Source organism: Protopterus annectens, chromosome 14.part0, assembly GCF_019279795.1.
Source record: "Protopterus annectens isolate FY-2018-M chromosome 14.part0, PAN1.0, whole genome shotgun sequence".
Classification (NCBI taxonomy): Eukaryota; Metazoa; Chordata; order Ceratodontiformes; family Protopteridae; genus Protopterus; species Protopterus annectens.
Window position 1 is genome coordinate 868,365,578 of NC_056748.1, and position 21,662 is coordinate 868,387,239.

Genomic DNA, 21,662 nt, shown 5'->3' on the forward strand with positions numbered 1-21,662 from the left:
ATTTTTTTTTCTTAGACCAGACTTTTTATATTCTTTCTGGACACATCACACACACACACACACACACACACACACACACACACACACACACACACACACACACACACACACACACACACAGACACACAGACACACACACACACACACACACACACACACACACACACACACACACACACACACACACACACACACACACACACACACCTGTCTCTTGAAATATCAGGCAGACTATCTTCAGAGTAACAGTACTGTGCTACCCTGGTCAGTTCTGCAGTTTGTAATACAATATGATGTGTTCTATTATCTAGTTTTTCTTATGCAGTCTAAACTGTTCAGGAATTCCTTCAGTGTTTGGGTATCAGTGGAGCCAGTGTTGTCTTTTTTCATCTGATTCCACTTTTGGGATACAATATCCAGCCGAATCTGACCCCAGCGCTTTTAGAAGCTGTGGATCCAGGGCTCTGACTTCTCCTCTGCCCACAATCCCTCTCTTCTTCCGAATACCTCAGCCCTCATTTGCTATGTGATCAAGAAGGTTGCGTTTTTTGAGGCCTCTGTTACATAGCATTTAGGTAAGTATTGCTTTTCTTGTTTGTACATTGTTTGACAACCTGCTACTTCCTTTTCCTCCCATATTATTTCCATCTAGAACTAAAAAGGTGTGTGTGTGTGTGTGTGTGTGTGTGTGTATATTTGTGTACATATATTTATATTTATATATATATATATATATATATATATATATATATATATATATAAATATATATATATATATGTATATATATATATATCCATAGGGCATTTATAAGCCTAGCCAGAGTGTGTTTGGCTTTCACCACCCATTTTAAATTAATTTTGCTATGGCCATTTTCGAGGTTAGTATACTGTTCCTCTGTCTAACAGTGACACAGAAGTGATACCCGAGGTAAACCTACGATCTCCCATCCACTCATCAAGATTCCTCTTGAAGAGAGTCAATGAGGGACTCTGCCTAACCTGGACTGGGATTTTATTCCAGAGTGAAGGGGAGCCTCTGGGTTATGAATATGTCCCTCCAGCATGTCCTATTTATTTCAGTGCTGAGGTTCAATTTTCTTGAGTGTGTAGCTCGATGGGATTTGGATTTTCTGAGGTGCAGCATGTCCATTAATTCCGGGTTGGACATGGCTTTATACATCAAGCACAGATCGCCTCTGAGCAGGCAGTATGCCACTGAGTAGAGCTGGAGTTTCTTTAACCGGGCAGAATATGGCATCTGTTTGAGCCCTTTGATTCTCTTGATGAGGTACTTTTGTGGTCTTTCCAGTTGCTGCAGGTGTCTGGTAAGGTACATCCCAAAAGGGGCATTGTACTCAATTATGGGCCTGATGAGAGATGAGTAAAGAGGCACGATGACCTCCCCTGATCTAGATGTGAATCCCTTCATGATTAGGTGGGCTATATAAAATGTTTTTCTAACCACTTTGGCCACGTGGTTGTCAAATGAGAGATTGCTATCAACTTGGGTCCCCAGGTCCCTAATTACTTCTTCTGTACTTAATGGATTACCACCTATGTGGTAATTTGTGGGCACTTTGTTTTTGCCAAAGGGGATGACTATACACTTTTTGGCATTTAGCTTGAGGCCATGGCTCTGGCACCAGTTGTCTGTTTCTATGAGGCCCTTTTGGAGGATGCTTGTGTCGGCTGGAGAGTCGATTATGGCACCCAGTTTGCAGTCATCTGCGAACTTGGTCAGCCACAGTCCTTCCATGTTAGCCTGTACCTGCGAGAAATATATACCGAACAAGAGAGGTCCCAGGACTGAGCCTTGTGGGATGCCACTTGTAACTGGTTTGGAGTCTGACATGGCTCCAGCAATTCTAACCATGTGGGTTCTGTCCTTGAGCCAGTTTGCAACCCATCTAGTGACATAGGGGTTTATATTTAAGCTGGTGAGCTTATCTATAATGCCTGAGTGGGATATTGTATCGAAGGCTTTTGCGAGGTCCAGGTAGGCTGTGTGGACCACCTTCCCCTTGTCAGTGGCCTTGGTGACTGTTTCAAAGAAATCGACCAGGTTTAAGAGGCAGGATCTGCCCTTAACAAAGCCGAACTGGGTAGGATCCAGTGTCTGTAGGTCCCCAATATCTTTATTTATGAGGTCCATGATGATCCTTTCCATAGCTTTGCAGACCAAGCTAGTCAGGCTTATGGGGCGATAGTTTCCAGGATCCGTTGAGGCACCACCTTTGTGGAGAGGGACCACTGTTGCTGTACGCCACTCTTTGGGTACATATCCTGTAGTAAGGCTGAGATTGAACAGTAGTTTTATGTTTGGGTTTAGCTCTTCTTGGAGTTCATGTAGGACGCAACCCGGTACGCCGTCTGGTCCAATTGATGCTGTGTTTTTTGCTTTGGAGAGGGCGGCTCTTACCTGAGCATCTGAGATGTCAGGGGGGCAGCACTCTGCTGGGATAGATATTTGCCCTTTTGGTGGGGAGGGGGGGGGAGTTTGCGTTGAACCTGTCAGCTAGGATGTTGGCAATGTCTGTGGGTTTGATGTATTTTTTTGTCATTTTGGACTAATTTTGAGCATATCTGGGAATTCCCATCCAGGTTCCTAACATAACTAAAGAAAGCCTTGTGATTATCCTTAGTGTCCTGTGCAATTTTTCTCTCGAAGCTGGCCTTAGAGGATTTTATGAGTGCCCGTAGTTTTTTGCTAATACTGATCAGAGATGCCTTTCCTTTTTGGGATTTTGCTCTATCATGTAGTAGCTTCCTCCTTCTATTGTATAGTTTGTTTATGGCTGGGGTCCACCAGGCAGGACGTCTGCCTTTGGAGGATTGGGTCTTGGTTTTATTTGGGATTGCATGATCCATGCATTCCTGAAGGTGTTCATAGAATGCGTTTATAAAGGATTCTGCGGTCTGGGCCGTATTTTCCACAGGCTCGGGGGCTTTGAAGGATTCCACCTCGGTTTTGAGGAGTGTGAAATTTGCTTTAGAGTTTTTCAGTGTGGTTTTCTGGGCAGGGGGTGGGGTCGGGATGTGAATATCCAGTGAGATTACTTTATGGTCTGATCTTACCAGTGAGGGATACACTTCTGGTCTAGAGCATAGAGTCCCCATGTTGGTGATGATCAGGTCCAGTATGTTTTCCCCTCTTGTGGGAGTGGTAACAAGTTGTTCCATAGCATTTGAGTTTATAAATTCTAGGAACCTTTGGGCTAGGGTGTTGGAGCTAGAGTAATGCCCCAAGTCTATGTTTGGGTAGTTGAAGTCGCCCAATATAATGGTGTTTGGAGAGACCTTCATATTTTCTAGTGTTCTCAGGAAGGCCGAGTGGGGTTCCTGGGTTTGGGAGGGTGGTCTGTAGCAGGCTATAAACTGGAAGGCAGTTTTACCCACTGTTAGTTGCACATGGATAGTCTCTGATGCTTTGTGCTGTGCCACCAACCTGGAGGTGTGGGTATCCTTGATGAATATTGATACTCCCCCTCCTTTTGTGGTTCAGTCCAAGTTTTGGGGCCGAAAAGCATGGTATGAGGTATAACCTGGTAGTGCTGGGGTGCTCTTGGGAGCCTTGAACCAGGTTTCTGTTACTACATAGATATCGATGTTCTCCATGCTAAGGAGAGTTTTGAGTGCATGCATCTTGAGGTTTAGACTTCTGGGTTGAGTAGCATTACTCTTAGTTTCTTATTCCTTGTGATACGTATGGAGGTGGGTTTGTCTTTTGAGCCTTGCCTAAAAAAGGCACTATGGGGGAAGCAAGAGCCTTTGCCAATATCCGAAAGCCCAGGGGTGAGAGGTGCAAGCCGTCCCTAGTGAAGCACCATGGCTTGTTGAGCATGTCATCCCAGGCTGACAGGCATTGGGTCCCCTTTGAATGACACCAATACTTAAGCCAATTGTTGAAATTGATCATCTTGTCTTCATATTGTGGCATCATTCTTGGTGAGGGTAAGATGCTACTCAAGGTCAGGGTCATACCGGCCTGGGCTACATGCTCAGAGAGCTCCTCTATGTCTCTTTTCATGTAGTCCAGGGAGGTACGTCTCAGGTCATTCACACGAGCATGGTCAATGACCGAGTCATATTTGTACTTGACTTGGAGTGACCTGAGTGCTTGTGTTATGTGGCGGATCCTAGCGCCTGACAGGCAGCTCACCGTGACCTTCTCCTTGTTCAGCCTGGTGAGCGGGACGTCAGTGTGCCTGATGATAGAGTCACCTATTACAAGTGTATCAGGTGTGTTGTTTAGCCTTAAGGGCTGTGACTGTATCTTTTTCTAATATTCCTTTCTTTGAAAAAGATAGCCAATTCCTTTTTGATGTAGGATTCTCTTTGGTCTGTGTTGTTAGATAGCTGTTGCTGTATACTGCTTCTGCCCTTATTCTCTTCATGTTATCTTGCCAATCTTTATGGCAGACAAGGTTCAAGGCTTAAAGAAGTGTACAGCATGTGGACATGAGATTCTATAGAAGGACCCACACTCCCTTTGTGTTCATTGTATGGGGGTAGCCCACCTATAGACAAACTGTGAGGCTTGCTTCTCTTTTGGTTTCGGGGCCATTCAGGGTCATAGAGATGAACTTGTTTTAACCGGTTCAGTTCCTCAGACAGGACAGTCATTTCAGGCCTCAGTTTCTTCTACTACTCCCTCTGATAAAACTATGGAGAAATCTAAAGAAAAGGAAAAGCCTAAGGAAAAAGAGAAGGCCAAATCTAAAAGGAGGTCAGATAAATCTAGAAAGCAGTCTCCAGTCCCATCAGAACCCTTGGATCTGATAACAGAACCCCCCCCCACCCCCACCCCCCACTGAGATTCGATCACAGAAATCTCCTCCTGATTTTTCCACAGAGCTGTCCTTGGCTCCATTCTCTTTTTCTTCAGTAGAGATGCACTTCAGACCACCATCAGTGGCTTCATCCTCCAGGTCTATTCAGTCATCAAGGAGCCTCATGGAAGCAGATTAACAGGATGATGTGGAAATGTCTTCAGTCTCAAATTCAACTAGGGGTTCTCCCAGATCCATCCACACAGGACATTCCAAAGACATCTCCAACGACCCCTCAACTAAATTCTGGTCCATTCCTTGGATCCACAGCCTATGGATCCAAGCCTTCTGGGAGCATCCACATTAGACCAACTGTCCTGTCAAATTTGACTCTGACTGTGTCCTTTACTGTCTTGACTCCAGTGCCTTTGGATCAGGAAAAATCTCAGAGTCAAAGCATTGTGTGTGGCTTGAGTCCCGAAGTTGATACTGAAACTCTGAGTTTTATCTTTCTAGCTAGACAGCTCTGCAATAGATAGCTTGGCCCCAGTGCCAACCTTTGGATTTTGGGTGGGTAGGATCAGACGAGGCTTTCCATTCATCTCACCATGATGTGGCGGAGTCTCTCTGTGATCAGTCTCTGCCTTGACATTCAAGACTATAGAAAAGGTTCTTGTTAGGCCATGAGAAGAGGTGCTTTCCATACCCTCGGTTCCATCCCAACCTCTTTAAGACATTGCTTCCAACTCAGCACATCCATGTCAACAGGGACAGCCAGCTTTCCTTAGCCTAGGGGTGCTCGCCATGTGAGCTCCCAGTCTGATTCTGACCCTTCTCCAGAAGTCCAGTCAAGGAAGAGTCCTAGGAAACACATCTGTAAGATGAGACATTTGGATTCCTCTCCAGAATCGGTCACTGACGACACAGAGGGGATGGGTCCTCAAGATACCCTCTGGTGATCATCACTTTTGGTGACATTTTGGAATTGATGAATCAGTGACAACATTCATTCACTGATACCACTCCACAAAGGGGGATCTAACTTGGATCCTGGGAACTACTGTCCCATCAGTCTAATGAGCCTGATCTGCAAGGACATGGAACGCATTATCATGGAATGTATAAACAAAGACACTGGCAACCTTCAATCACTGGACCCCACCCAGTTTAGGTTCGTGAAGGACAGATCTTGTCTCCTGAACCTGATTGACTTCTTCGAATCAGTCTCCAGAGCTGTGGATGAGGGTAAGTTGATCCACACAGCCTATCTTGACCTCGCTAAGGTCTTCGACACCATCCCCCATCCTAGAATCATAGATAAACTTACTAAGCTGGGCATAAATCCCTATGTCACTCGATGGGTTGCCAATTGGCTTACTGACAGAACCCAGATTGTAAATGTAGCCGACTCCATATCCAGCTTCAGACAAGTGACAAGTGGAGTACCTTGGGGTTCAGTCCTGAGGCCGCTCTTGTTTGGCATCTACTTCTCTGAAGTACAGGCCAACACTAAGGGACTCTGGCTAACAAAGTTCACAGATGACTGCAAACTGGGAGCCATTATTGAATCCCCATATGATGTGGATATTCTACAAAAGAACCTTTACAGAAGCAGATGCTTGGTGCCAGAGCCATGGGCTCAAGCTTAATACCAAGAAATGTATATTTATTCCCTTTGGGAAAAACCATGTACCCATGAATTACCACATAGGTGGCAGTACACTAAACACTGAAAGTGTGATGAGAGACTTAGGAACACAGGTGGACAGTGGTCTCACCTTCGATAACCACAATGCCACAACAGTCAGGAAATTGTTCTATGTGGCACACCTCATCACTAAGGGCTTTTCAACCAGAAAAAAGGAGGTCATTGTCCCACTGTACTCATCCCTCATTAGACCCATTATAGAGAGCAATGCCCCATTTGGTATGTACCTAACAACAGCTGGGAAGGCCGCAGAAATACCTCACTAAAAGAATCACAGGCCTAAAGCAGATGCCATATGCTGACCGTCTAAAAAAACTCCAGTTATACTCTGTGGCATATCGTCTTCCCAGAGGTGAACTCTGCTTAACATACAAGGCATTGGCAAACCCTGAACTGTTGGACATGCTCCACTTAAAGAAATCCTAATCTCTCAGAGCCACACGCTCCAGGGATCTAAACCTTGTCATCACATGAACAAAACATGCTGGAGGGATAGGTTCCTGACTCAGAGACTCCCCATATTCTGGAATAGACTGCCCATACAAGTCAAGCAGAGCGCCTCCTTGGCCCTCTTCAAAAGGAACCTTGACGATTGGATGGGAGATAGGAAATTCACCCTGGGGATCACGTCAGTCACCCTGCTAGACATGGGTCCAGGGAAGTAAATATTGTGGGAAGAAATATCCAGGGAATTGTTATGGCTAGGCTTGTATAGGCCCTAGGGCTGATAGCCTAGTACCAACCTATGAACCTATGATACACCCTCTCTTGTGAAGTCTGTGTTCCTCAAGGCTTTTGGAACTGGTTCTTCTACCTCCTGGCTGCTACTACCTCCTGTTGTACTCATAGCCCTAGTGGCTGAGTGGGCTTGGAAGGATCTTGACATGGGAGAGACGATCCCTAAGAAGCTGGATGAAATTTTGGTTGCACCTAAGGATAAAGCAGACTGGAGCAAAGGTCACCCAGTAGATGCCATGTTTGTGGTGGCAACCTCTTAAAAAGAACTCTGTGAAGAGAGAACGTCTTTCTATCCTCCTAAAAGGGGAATCTAGAGCCCTGCACACATTTGGGAAATGGAAATTTGCTTTAGCAACTTTCACACTTGGAGAGCTGAACTACCCGGCCTACATGACACGTTTCCAGAGGGACCTGACACAGGAACTCACTAAGTCTCTCTCCAGTAAACTACCAAAGGACATCCAGAAAACAGTGGTATTCCAGCTGTCTACCTAACAGTCAATATCTAACATATCCATGCAGCTGTTTTATAATGCACCTGATGGTACAGCTAGAGCAGTATGCCTGTATGTGATTGTGTAACTTTGTGTAAAGCTTCAAGACATCCTCTATAATACTTCATTTGATGGCTACACACTCTTTGGGAGAAAGGTTAAGGAAACTCTCACCAGGAGTGTGCAGGATGGTAAGAGTTTTTCTGTCATTGGAGTTCACTTCTCTACCCCTCAGAGAAACTTCTCCAGAAGTCAGAGAGATGACAAGAAGATGTGGTGCAGGATGTCTCATAGTTCAACTATAGCACTCCTACAGACAGGTCATCCCAAATCAGAGGGAGGAACAATTTCAATGGATGTTGCCCTAGAGACAGAGGCAAACTGTAGAATCAAAGATTTTGCTGTCCCTTTTCTGAGAAATCCTTTCAGTCCTACTGAAGGATTGTTTGTCTGCCACACTCGGAGGCTGCTAGGGGGAGGGGGCACTTATCCCTGCAGTTCAAGCCTGGCAGGCCATTACATCAGATAACATGGGTGCTGCAGATAGTTACTAGAGGTTACGTAATACCCTTTATTTCCCCTTCCTTAAAGAAAAGGATTACCACAATACCACCCCATCAGATGGATTTCACAACAGCAGAAATCTTAAAGCTGTTAGAAAAAGAGTCATCCAAGAGGTCACCTTAACCAGTTTGAATCTGGAGTTTACTCCAGGTTCATTTTAGTTCCAAAAAAGACAAGGGACCTACTGCCAGTTTTGGACCTTGGTCATCTCAGTCATTTCATAAAATGGACAAAGTTCTAGATGATCCTGGTTCAATCCATTCTACCTATGTTGAGGAAGGCCAGTTAGATTTGGTCTAATGATCTCTAGAATACCTACTAACATATCAAGATTTCAGCCTTTTCATCTCATCACAGCCCCCCAGGTGTTCAGTAAGTGCATGACAATAGTTGCAGCAAATCTTAGACTGGCATGTTTCAGCTGTCTCATACATAGAAGATTGGATCCTCACCACACCAGCCAGGGATCTCCTACTCCAACAACAGGATTTCTTGCTCCAGTTTCTTCAACATTTGGGGATCACAGTCAACTACTCAAAAAGAAAATTGATGCCAACACAACAAATAGTTCATTGGATGGCACTTGAACAGCGCAACCAGATAGCCACTCTCTGAGAGTCCAGGATTGCTTCTCTGTGATAAGCAGCTTTACAATTTCAACACCCCTTACTACCTGCAAGACGTGTACTTTGATTGCTAGGATTGATGGCTTTGACAGTAGCATTAGTCCCCCTAACCAGATACTACATGAAAATTCTTTAGCAGACCCTTTCAGTACAGTGGTCCCAGTTCCTCCATCCTGTTCATGGTCTGATTCATCTAACAACCATGTGTAAGTCTCACATGACATGGTGATTGACCTACACAGGTCTGATAGAAGGTAGACCCTTTTCACCACTTCCACCCATGGCCGTAGTAAACATGGATGCTTCCCTTTGGGGTAGGGGGCATTTCAATGAGAAGGCAGTTCAAGGTTCATGTAAGACTGTTTTACTCATTGCACTTACCTTTGTAAGAAGAGTATATGAGGTGCACGTTCTTATGTTGAGTCAACCCTATCTCATTTTCCATAGAAATAGGGTTTCTTTGCTAATTAATCCTTCTTTTATGCCTAAAGTGGTATTTGGATTTCTTCTAAGCCAGACTATCCAGCTCCCTGTTTTCTTTCTTGAACCCAAAAATGAAGGCGAAAGGATGCACCATACCTTGGATGTCCACAAGCAACTTGGGTACTATCTTGACAGAAAAAAATCTTTCAGATATCAGATTAATTGTCCATTTCTTGTGAAGGTAAAAAGAAGGGACAACCCTTGTCTAAACAGACTGTTTGTAAATGGTTGCCTCAGGCTGTTACCTTTTGTTATTGTCAACTCAACAAAATTGTAGGCAGCATCAAGGTTGACTCTACCAGGGCCTTGGCTTCATCCAAGACTTTTTAGAAATGGTTGTATTATAGATGCTTCCTAGAAGCAAGCAACTTGGTCCACAGTACATACTTTTATAAAGCACTACAAGCTTGATTGCTTCTTTTGGTCCAGATCAGGCTTTGCCAAGACCGTTCTCCATGGACTCCTGGACCTTTTCCCTTTCACCTCTCAAATGTTGCATGCTAGGGTAATCTACCATTGTAGTTTACTACAGCAGTGATCAATATGATGAACATAGTAAAGTTGTGTAAGTAAAACTTGCCATAACAGTAGATGTTTGTATGATCACTGCTGCAGGAGTTGCTTTTTATATATATATATATATATATATATATATATATATATATATAATCTATATATATATTTTTTTATCTACTACCTATGTCCTGATAGAGCTCAACTTCCCTCTCTCCCTCTCTCAGCTGGCATGAAAGCTCCAGAGGGCTTGGCACTCAAACCTGTGTTTCAGGCAGCTCATCGCAAGCTGCTTAATGGTTTAAGTGTGTGGAAGGTGCCCTGAAGCTTTGGAATCTGGCCACCTGTTATGTCCTTGACAGGATATAACGCATATTGCTAAGGCTACTGCAGCAGTGGTCATTCAAACAGCTACTGTTATGGTAAGTTTACTTAAACAGCTGTGCTTTTCCTTGTATAACCAGTAATTAATTTTTGTCATGTGATCTTGCTCATACTGCATTTAGATAGATCAGCTTTTTGTAAAAGTATTCTGTAAAAATTATTTTGCTGTATTACTAATGCACTGTGGCTCAGTTTTCCACTTGTGTACTTCAACTTCGTATAAAATCTTGTTGTTTGTGAAACTAAACCTTTGACTTTATGAAATTTGCTTTTGAATAAATCATTGTGTTATATAGCTTGTAAATTATCTTATTTTGGTACAAATCACCCTATAAGGTATTTAAATTGTTAGTGTACATAACTCATACTCCACAGTTATCTCTTGTGCACATTTATCGTAATTACTTTAGTCTTTTTACTAAAATTACTTATAGTTTTCAGATGAATTATTTTACACAAACTGACTTTATATAATTTGTTTCTTAATTTCTCTCTCTTTTTTTTTCTTTTTTAATTTAAATCCTATCCTATAACCCTAATTTCTGTGCACATGAGTTGCACCAATAATCCATTTGTTGCATCTAATGTACTGGTATTTATTTGAAGCACTGAGTCCTGTATCTTTGAAGCCCACTGATGTGAGTCTGATTAAGTGACAAACGCTTGAAAGTACATAATTTATAACCTAGTATGCAGTGTTTTCCCTCATGAAATAGTCTTGAAATTTCAGTTGTGTTAAGTGGATTGAGATTGTATTATCAGGTATTGCCAAAGCAGGACTGAGTGACATGCACAGCAACTGAAATGAACACATTCACTCTTAAAAGAACTATGTATTCAGAGCCAGCAGTAGAAGGTTACAACTTCATGAGGAACCAACTAACCAAGCACAACTGGTTGAGAATTCAAGCCATCTTTTAGGGAAAAGCTCTCCACACCACTGAACTTGTATATGCAAACTAAATGTGATTTCCTTGGAAAACAACAGTCAGAGAGTTCAGTTAGCACTGTAATATAGATGAGGTGAAGAGTGTGTGTGCGCTGAGTGAAGGCTGTTAGGGGGTGCAGGTGGCAAGTGAGGATGATGCACTGCTGCAAAAACCAACATTCATTTATAAAGCCGACAGAATGTAGCAGCTCCATAAATGAATGCCAACACTGCACTTTCTTGTAAGGTAAGTTTGCTTTATGGGCTATCAGGTGTAACAGGATCCTTTTTGCATTTGCAGCAAGCACCTCATTACACTTACGGCATGAAGCACATTACACTCTTTTTTTTTTTCTTCTTTGTTGGGCTTTTTTTTTCTTCTTTGCTTGTTGAGTTTGTGTTGCGGAGGCCCCAGATGAGCTGAACTCAACCAAACGGTCTTTTCCAGTCTCCACTCGACACCTTGCAGGGAAGCGGTTACTCTTGTCATTTGATTACTGCTTAGAAATGACAGAAAAGGCACCCTGTCAGGTCAGCAAACACCTGTAAGAACAGGTACCAAAGTGTCAAATGCAGATTGTTTCTGTAACTGTCCTTAAAAAAGAAAAATAAATCTGTTCTAAATTATTACTTTTGGGTGGAAGACAAGAAATATTACAGTACTTTTTTATAAGTTAGACTTTCCTAATTTTCACCCTGCAGTTAAAAAATTCCAATTCTTCACTATTTCATCCATGAGATGCAATGGTGATGTGATGATATGAAGCTAGAAAAGGTGGGAGATGTGGAGGGGGATGTTTTACAGCCATGTTTTGCGTGAGCAGTATGTTGTATAACAACAAGTCAGCTAATGGCTGGGCATGTTATAAGGAATACGGCCAGTTTTGTTGTTCCTCGTACCATTCCTTCCTGTCACCTCGCTCATTTCAGTAGCATACAGCAATCGTCTAAAAATGAAGAGAGGCAATGTGTGAACATAGTTCCTTTTCTTCCTACATAAAACATCGTTTTGTGTTTACATGATATGATTACTTGATTTATGTCTTTTATTTTTACATCTGTTAAACAGGCAGGTGTCCTTTTCAGCCATGACAAGGCTTTCTTTGGTGCACAAGGGGTAACAAAATAAAGGCTTAGCAATTTCTAAAATGGAAGTGCAACAAAACAAAACATTTTGAGAAGTAAATTACAATTAGATATGTGATTATCACTGGCATATGATATGCCAGAACTAGAAGTCCTGCTGACCTTTAGAACCTTCATATTTGTATAGTTCCATTTCGGGTCAAGTCGCAACCCACCCAGTCTACCTGGGTGTAATGCATACCACTCATTTAGACCTTACCCTAAGGGTGGCTGCATTGCAGGAGGGGAACTGTCTGTATTTATATGCAAGCCTATCATTTCAGGAATAATTAAGCAAAACAATAACCTTGAATTCCTGCACGTTCCTTTATTTATTAGTAATTCCACCTGCCAAATTATTTTCAACTATAAACTCCCCTATGTGACTTTTATGCCCAAAATGAATACCTCACCAAACTACAGTCTCTAAACATTAAAAAAAGAAAACACAGTCCTTATGGGTGACTTTAACTGCCCATCCACGAACTGGCAAGCATACCTTACAAACACAAACCAGCACAATCCTACCATAGTACAGGTGCATTTCTACTCCACTTGGTTCTTACCAAAATAGCTGCAGTACGGTCCACACAGTTTTGTTACCCTTTCGCTGGCTAAATCATGCCGTCATTCTGTAATAATCTAAAATATAGTTAAATCTTACTATTTTCAAGGACTTCTCAGTGGCAACGTTCATATAAGTAGCTGATGACTTAATGGATTTTAAAAACTCTCCACACCAAATGATGTCTCTAGCTAAAGCTGTTGGGTATACCAGTGACTTCTTCCTCCAACCTAAATTCCTGCAAAGACGCATATGTCCCCATCTGCTAGAAAAATGAAATACCTAGTTTAAAATCAAGCCCCTGTGGTATAACCCAGCATCAATAAGTTATTTAATAAGAGAGAGAAAAAAATTTTTGGCCTAAAAAAAAAAAAAACAAACTTAAGTTCCCCCATACCATCATCAACTTCAAAGGATAAATAAAGAACTGAGGCATCTAAAGCTATATCATTAAATATGAACTGAACACCAATACAGTAACCAAAACCAATCAAAAAGATTTCTTTAACTATGTTAGAAACTTTAGAAATGATACTCACCACTTCTCTCTCTGCTCAAATCCTGTGGCACCACCCACTGTGATCCCAAGAAAATTGCAAATCTGTTAGCAGACCAGTGTAACTCAAATGTCTCCCCTGTTTCCCCTGTCTCTGTCCTTACACAATCCAGTAAGTACCACACCCCCTAGGATTACCTCTAATCAAGTCCTATAAGCCTGCTCTAAAACTAAGAAGGCTAGCTCTGTGGGTCAGGATAATATACCAGAGCTGTTTCCTTTTCTGTATGAACCACTGCTTTACTGCCTCCATCTCCACGTAACTACACAAAACTATTCAGCCAGCCTCTTAATTGAGTATTACCTGAGGCCTGGGAAAAAGGTGCTGTTGTACCTCTCCACAAATGAGAACTTACCAAATGACCTTGGGAAACTAGAGCCTCTTATCCTGCCTCACTTTGTTTATATAGACATGGAACATGTAGTCATGCAACTTATAATGAAGGATATTGGTTCCTTACTAGTCCTACAACCAAGCAAGTTGGTATCATGAAAAGTAGAGTATCTATTAAGCCTGGTGGCTTTCTTTGAGAACTCACAGGTGCAGTAGATGATGGCCACTCTGTGTACACTGCCTTCCTGGATCTGGTTAAAATCTCTGATACTGTCCTTCACTCTGGAATTATGAACAAACAGTCACAACTGAATGTAGACCATAGGTAACTTGGCACGTGTTAAACTGGCTTTTGGCCAGGTCCTACTCAGTAAATATTGGTAGCATACCCTCCTGTAAGGGTATCCTCACAAAGAGCATCCCCCAGGTTTCTTTGCTAGGACAATTACTCTTCAGTATATTGAAGTTAAAGCTGGCATCAAGGACCTCTGCCTGTCCAACTTTGTTGATGACCTCTAGCTTGGAGCTATCATAATCCCACTGAAAAGACATCCCTAGCCTCTAAAATAGTCTGTCCCTCACTAATTCATGGTACATGATGACGGACCAAAATGAAATTCAAAATCACAGACAGTATCATTCTCCTTAGGAAATATGACAACAACTGCATTTGCCTTATAAATGCCACCCTGCTCAAAACAGATGCAGATGTATTAAAGACCTGGGCACCATTGTGGACAATAAACTTTCAGTTGCCCTCCATGTATTGACTGGCTTTAGAAAATCCTTTTAACTAGCTTAGCTAATTAATAATGATATTTTCCAGATCCAAAGTAGTCACTGTACCTGTCTACGTATCCCATATCAGGCCCATACTGGAATGTAATGTCCCCTTTGGTGTGTACCTATATTACCCAACAAGAAAAACCTAAACATTTCTACATGAGGAAAATCTCAGGTGTGAGCCTTCTAAGCTATATATATTTGCTCCAAATCTTACAGACTTCTGAGGGACGACCTCTGTTTTCTACAAAGCAGAAAACAACTCTGTACTACTTTATCTGCTGCACATCCATAAAATTGGTAGCATTACAAATACCCTTTCTAGGGACTTAAATCTACATTATAGCAATACACACAGAAGACGACATACCCAACAAAGTTTTATAGAGAACTGGGAAACAAGGTAAAAGGAATTGAAAGACCACAAAAAAGGAGGAAATAGATACATTTTGGAGAAGTATCTATGAAGATCCTGTGGAACATAACAAAGATGCTAAATGGATAGAATAAGTTAAAGAAAGAATAAGAAGTTTAAAGGTGCAGTATATTAAATGGGATGAAGTAATAGCCAGAGAGATTGAAACAAAGTTAAGAAAAGCCTCTAATTGGAAAACCCCAGGTCCAGATACAGTACCTAACTTTTGGTTCAAAGGATAACATCTTTGCATGAAGATTTAGCCATGAGTATGAACTATTTATATGTGCACCCTGAACAGACACCAGCCTGGCTAACAACAGGCAAAACAATGCTTCTACTTAAGAGTGAACATGCAAGCTACCCTAAAAATTGTAAGCCATTAACTTGCCTTCCAATGACGTATAAACTATACACGGGAATTGATGTTGACAGAGTTTATAGTCATTTAAAAAAAAAACTCAATTATGGCAATAGAATAAAAGGGCAATAAAAGACAGTCAAATGGAGCAAAGGATCACTTCTTGTTAAATAAAGTCATACTGGAGAACCGTAAAAAGGGGAAGAATCTAAATATGGTGTGGATTGACTACAAAAAAGCATTTGATAGTATCCCACATTCATGGATAAAAGAGTGCTTAAAAATGTATAAGATTAACCCTACACTAATCGACTACATTACAGTGACCATAAAACAGTGGAAGACCACTTTGCAATTAAGCCATGATAAAGGACAGATTATTATCCCAGGGGAAAAAATTCAAAGGGGGATATTCCAGGGCGACTCTGTCACTGTTGCTATTCTGCCTTGCCCTTAACCTATTAAGCTGTTTACTTAACAGCTTAGGCCATGGGTACAATTTGGCTCCTAGAAAACAACAAGGTGTAAAGACTTCTCATCTTCTCTTTGTCAATGATTTAATGAGGATCTGAAAGCACAGCTGCAGGTTGTCAAAACTTTTTCAGATGATATAAGAATGTCATTTGGTCTTGATAAGTGTGCAAAAGCAACCTTTAAAGCAGGAAAACTGCAGCACCAGGAAAGCATCAGTTTGGGACAAGAATGTGATATAAAAGAACTTGAGCAAGGGGGAGTGTATAGATATTTGGGAACTGATGAAGGATCAACAATAAAACATAAACGAATGCGAATAAAACTTAGGAATACTTTAGAAGACTTAAATTAATTTTGAAAACAGCATTGACATCTAGGAACAAAATCCAGGCTATAAACCAATTTGCTCTTCCTGTCCTAATTTACAGTTTTGGAGTGATTGACTAGCCCCAAAATGTGTTGGATAGATTAGATAGGAAAACAAGAAGGATGCTTCATGCTAACCAAATGATTTATAAAAACCAGTGCATACCAAGATTATATATTCCCCGTTCTGAAGTGAAATTGATTACATGTATAGATCTGCAATTGTGGGACTCCACACATAGCTGCTGACCTCACAAGACCCAAATGTAGTGAAAGTTTTGAAACGCGAGGAGAATAAATCTAAGATGACTTCTCTGCTTAATTTAGCAGAAGCATATCAGCTTCAAGCAGGAATGGAAATCAAACCAGAATTGAATGTGCCAAAAAACAAAATAAAGAATATAAGGTGAAAGACCAGATGAGAAGACAAGAAATGTAGAAAATGCATAAATATAGTTGCAAGTATAGAAAACTTCTGGAAGAACCTCATGTTGATCAGGAACAAATGCAGGAATGGTTAAGGAGAGGCAAATTCAAACCAAGAGATTAAAGGTTAAAAGTGGCAGCTCAAGATAGTTGGCTATGTACACGCTGGTTTACAAAGTCCATTGAACATGTGGGAGAAATAGACAAATGTAGGTTTTGTAAAACCGGATTGGAAACAGTCGCACACCTTGTTGCTGGTTGTGATATACTAATGGCAGAAAACGAAAGGCATAATAATGTGGCAAGACTGTTGCACTGGGGATTGTGCAAACATTATAGTATTGAAGTGGATGAAAAACACTGGAAACATGATCCACAAAGCGTTATAGAAAATAATGAAGTTTATATTAAATGGGATCACCATTACCAACAATTCAAAAGATAGTTGCTAGAAAACCAGATATAGTGGTCCAAGAAAAGAAGACAAAAGTAGCATTGATCATTGAAATCACCACACCCAGTTACTGCAGTGTCTTGCGTACAGAGAAACACAAAGTCATAACATATCAGGATCTGCAGGCAGAAATGAGAGCAATGTGGAAGAAAGATGCCCAGACAGTTCCAATAGTTGTAAAAGCAATGGGTTTTATAAAAAAGAATGCACAGTCGTATTAAGGTATGTTACCAGTCCATGTAACTCCATATGAATTGCGGAAGGAGTCATTACTGGGCACATTGCGTGTGCTGTGAAGAGTGCTTTTGGCTGACATCAAAGATTGAAGCAATACTAATTTCATGAACGTTAATCGTACTTTGACTTAGGAATGGGGTCCATTCCCATCATGAAATTGGAAACCCAAAAGATTTGGAGAAATTAAAAAAAGAGGACAAAAAAATGAAAGAAAGAATGTAAGATGAAGGACTAGATGAGAAGGCAAAAAATGTAAGAAAAGCCTAAATATAGTTGTAAGTATAGAAAACTTGTGTAAAAACCTCATATTGATCAGGAACAAATGCCGAAAGGTTGAGAGGCGAATTCCAACCAAGAGATGAAAGGTTAATATTGGCAGCCCAAGATAGTGGGCTATGTACATGCTGGTTTACAAAGTCCATTGAACATGTGGGAGAAACAGACAAATGTAGGTTTTGTAAAACCAAACTGGAAACAGTTGCACACCTCATTGCTGATTGTGACATACTAATGGCAGAAGACTGTATACTGAAAGGCATAATAATGTGTCAAGACTGTTGCACTGGGGATTGTGCAAACATTATGGTGTTCAAGTGGCTGAAAAACACTGGAAACATGAGCCACAAAGCATCATAGAAAATGATGAAGTTTGCATCATATGGGATCACCCATTACCAACAGTTCAAAAGATAGACACTAGAAAACTGAATATAGTGCTACATAAAAAGAAGAAGTAGCACTGACCATTAAAATTGACACACCCAGTGAGTACAGTGTCTTGCGTACAGAGAGAGACGCAAAGTCATAAAATATCAGAATCTGCAGGCAGAAACGAGAGCAATGTGGAAGAAAGATACCAAGACAGTTCCAATAGTAGTAGGAAAAACTGGTCTTATAAAAAAGAATCTACAATTGTATTTAGATATGTTACCAATACATTTAGCCCCGTACGAACTGCAGGAGAAGTCATTACTGGGCACATTGTGCGTGCTGCAAAGAGCACTTTTGGCTGACATCAAAGATTAAAACAATACTAATTTCATGAACTTTAATTGTACTTTGACTTAGCAATGGGGTCCATTCCTGCCATGGTATTGGAAGCCCAAAAGATTTGGAGAAATTAAAAAAGAGGGCTATTTTGAGTAGGGTAGATATCTCCCCTGAAGCATCCCTTATCTGTGGACTGAGTTTTCTGTTCATTTCAGTATAGCTGCCTAGTTTTCTGTTCATTTCAATATAGCTGCCTCTCTTCAAAAATAACCTTGATTAAGTTGATGTGGATCCATGTTACAGTCTCGTCCCCTGCCCCCCCATCTCTTATGAATATGGAGAGCAAGTAGTGAAAATTGTAATGGCTAGGCTCCAAATGGTTGACTGGATTGAATGCCTAGCATCTCAGTATGAATTTGTGAACCAGAATGATATTAATTTATAGGACGTTGGGGGGGGGGGTGTACAAAACCAGCTGTATGATCCAATTATTTTATATTTATTTGAAAAAAGGAAACTTTTCAAATAAACATTATTAGTGCACCAGTTATTCTGTTCTTTTCAAGAGCATATACATTAACAAGCACTGAAGACTTCCAAGACATATTCTGACCTTTCAGTCAGTGGCAGAGAAGTCCCTAAAGTAAGACACTTTTCTAGCTCATGTAAAGTAATACAGCATTATGCTTTAAATGCTTCCATCTTCAAGTGCATAGATGTAAACAAGTGCTGAACGTATTGGATGTAATATGGCTTTACTCTATCAGTGCTGTATCACAATACTTTTTGTGGGAATGACATCTGTTGCTAGTTGATGAAGTAGGGATGACAACAGTTTGCCATGGCTCACTTCTGAGGCTGTGAACACTTATACTGGCCTGCTGGAGTAGAGGGAGAGTTCATGTATTTGCCATTGATTCTTGCTCATGTAGGACAACAGGTGCCAGAGTACTCGGGGATACAAATAAGCAATTCTACTGTGGACATTGGACAAGGTTATGAGCTCTAGCATTTGCTGAAAATAAGGAATGAGGGAGGCAGATGGATCATTTGCCTTATGGCTGTGCATATTGTAGCAAATGTAAATGAAACACACTGATGTTAATTGCCTTACTGTGCTAAGAAGGGTGGCACACAGACATAGGATACTGTAGACTGGTGAAGTAAAAAAAAAAACAGTTGTCAAAAACATAGATAACATGCTTGTGTCTGTTTCTGTCTTGTGCATATGTACAGTGTTCCAGAAACAGTTGCTTGAAGAATGTTCTGTAAAACTAATTGAATGTGGTCCTGAAGGGTGTGCATCAGCATTTATGAAGGTTAAGAGAATGTTCTGTAAAACTAATTGAATGTGGTCCTGAAGGGTGTGCATCAGCATTTATGAAGGTTAAGGTGTTTACCCTCAGAGACAAAATATGCAGTGTTTGAGTCTCACCTTTGAGGAGGAAATTGAACTGGCTTAAAATTGTCCACAAGGGCAGCTAGCCTAGTATTTACCTGTAAACCTATACAAGTATAAAAAGAAACGGGTGAGGACATGCAACACCTGAGCAATATCCAGTGGAGGATATTTCAATGGAAATATGAGGAAGTACTTCATTACTAAAAAAACAGACACCAGGTATGGAATTACTGTTGGAATGACCACTCTGGTAAGAGTCTGGAATTAAGCAGTACATGGTATAAATGAACTATATCTCATTGATAAGTCGGTAACTATGATACTGAGAGAGATGAAATGTTGGTACACCGAGTAGGTCTGGAACCTCTTTTTCTGCTTATTGACTTTGTGTTCAGTGTTTCTAGTGTCCTGATAGGTACCGGTGGCAACATGTCTAATTTATTTTCTTTTATGTTGTACCTGTTAAATTTAATAATATCCATTATTTGTGTTTCTTTTCTATTTCAGGTTACCTATAGCACACACCTGCTTCAATCAGCTCTGTTTTCCCCCATACAAGAGCAAGAAAGAAGTCAAGCAAAAGCTTGTAATTGCTATTTCAAACGCTGAGGGCTTTGGATTGCAGTAAATCAAACAGTAAAGTAAAGACATACTGATAGCTGAGATCCATTGCATTACACTAGCTGTCTCTGTAGAATTGCAGATGAACTTGTTTATTTGTCACTGCTGTTAAGACATATGATTGTTTCTGACTTGCTGCAACACAGTTTTATCTGTATAAAGACAACTGTGGCCAAAGAAATACTGCCTGATGCCTTCTAGCGCTATATGGAGAATATTTATCATTTCTAAAACAATGTCAAGAGAAGTACGTTTAACAGAAGATTTAAGCACAGGAAAAAAATGCAGGAAAAGAACTTAAGGTTACCATTTACATACTCTTATGTTTAGCTATTTGGATTGAATTTGCTTGCAGCTAATTGCTCCTCTGTGAATTATGTAGCAAGATTTTCAATACAAACTGCATCTATAAATATACTTCCTCCAAGACTTAATGAACTCAGAAGCAGTATATTTATAGTCTGAGAATGGGATGGTAGAGCCTGTATGTTGGGGAGTACAGTTGTCCCCTGCAAAAACAAATTTGTAAAGAGTCTACTGATTGTGACTGTTTGGTGACTTGAGCAATCAGCAATGAGTTGGTGAAACTGAAGTAGTTGGGGTTGGTTTAGTGAAGTATATCCAGTCTTTAGTACTTCCTTGCTATCTGCAGCTTTACTGCAATCACATAACAATTGTGTATTACAGAGTGGTGTGAGTTATGTAGAAGACATCCACTAAATGCGTAGTTAAAACATGTCAACCATGAGACTTTAACAAATGACTCACAGTTTGACTATGGTTGTTTTAGCACATTCTTAGAACACATTAATTACTGTTTTAGTCTCTGTTTAACAAGAAAAACAATCAGTCACTGTGTTCTTTTCCTAGTTTAGCAGTGTTTTTCTTTTTTGCATATTCTGCTTCAGTCCAGTCTTCATTCCGTCTTTCCTCTCTGTGTCATCTTACAAAATGAAGTGCTTGAAGTGACTAAGCTGAACTCAATGTATTTATGTCTGTAGTGATGCAGTCCAGTACAAACCTACCTGGACAGTTCAGAACCTAAGACGTAAATTAAAAAAGGGACACCTTCTATGCGCTAAAGGAATAAATGTGCATAGCTTTGCCCTCATGACCACACAACAGTAATCGTGAGCTACAACAGCAGAGCCAACTATCTAACCATGAAGTGCTAATGTAACATGTTGCATAACATATTTAATCATTCACTCTTCCTCTGCAGCATTTTTAAATATATTCATTGTGTTACCATGAAAACATCTCACACACACACCTCATTGAAACCTGAAGACAATCATATTCATTTTAAGAAGTTTTATTTGTAGTCATTTCTCCTCGTGAGTACT

General features: G+C 40.7%; 1 protein-coding gene across 1 annotated transcript in view; it reads left to right on the forward strand.

Moving 5' to 3' along the window:
* Positions 1-21,285, forward strand: part of HECTD2 (HECT domain E3 ubiquitin protein ligase 2) — a 1,329,650-nt gene extending 1,308,365 nt beyond the window's left edge. The window contains exon 21 of the mRNA XM_044056649.1: positions 20,203-21,285. Within this exon, the coding sequence (XP_043912584.1) occupies positions 20,203-20,323 (121 nt within the window). The 3' untranslated portion in view covers positions 20,324-21,285. The remainder of the gene's footprint in view (positions 1-20,202) is intronic.
* The last annotated feature ends 377 nt before the right edge of the window (positions 21,286-21,662 follow it).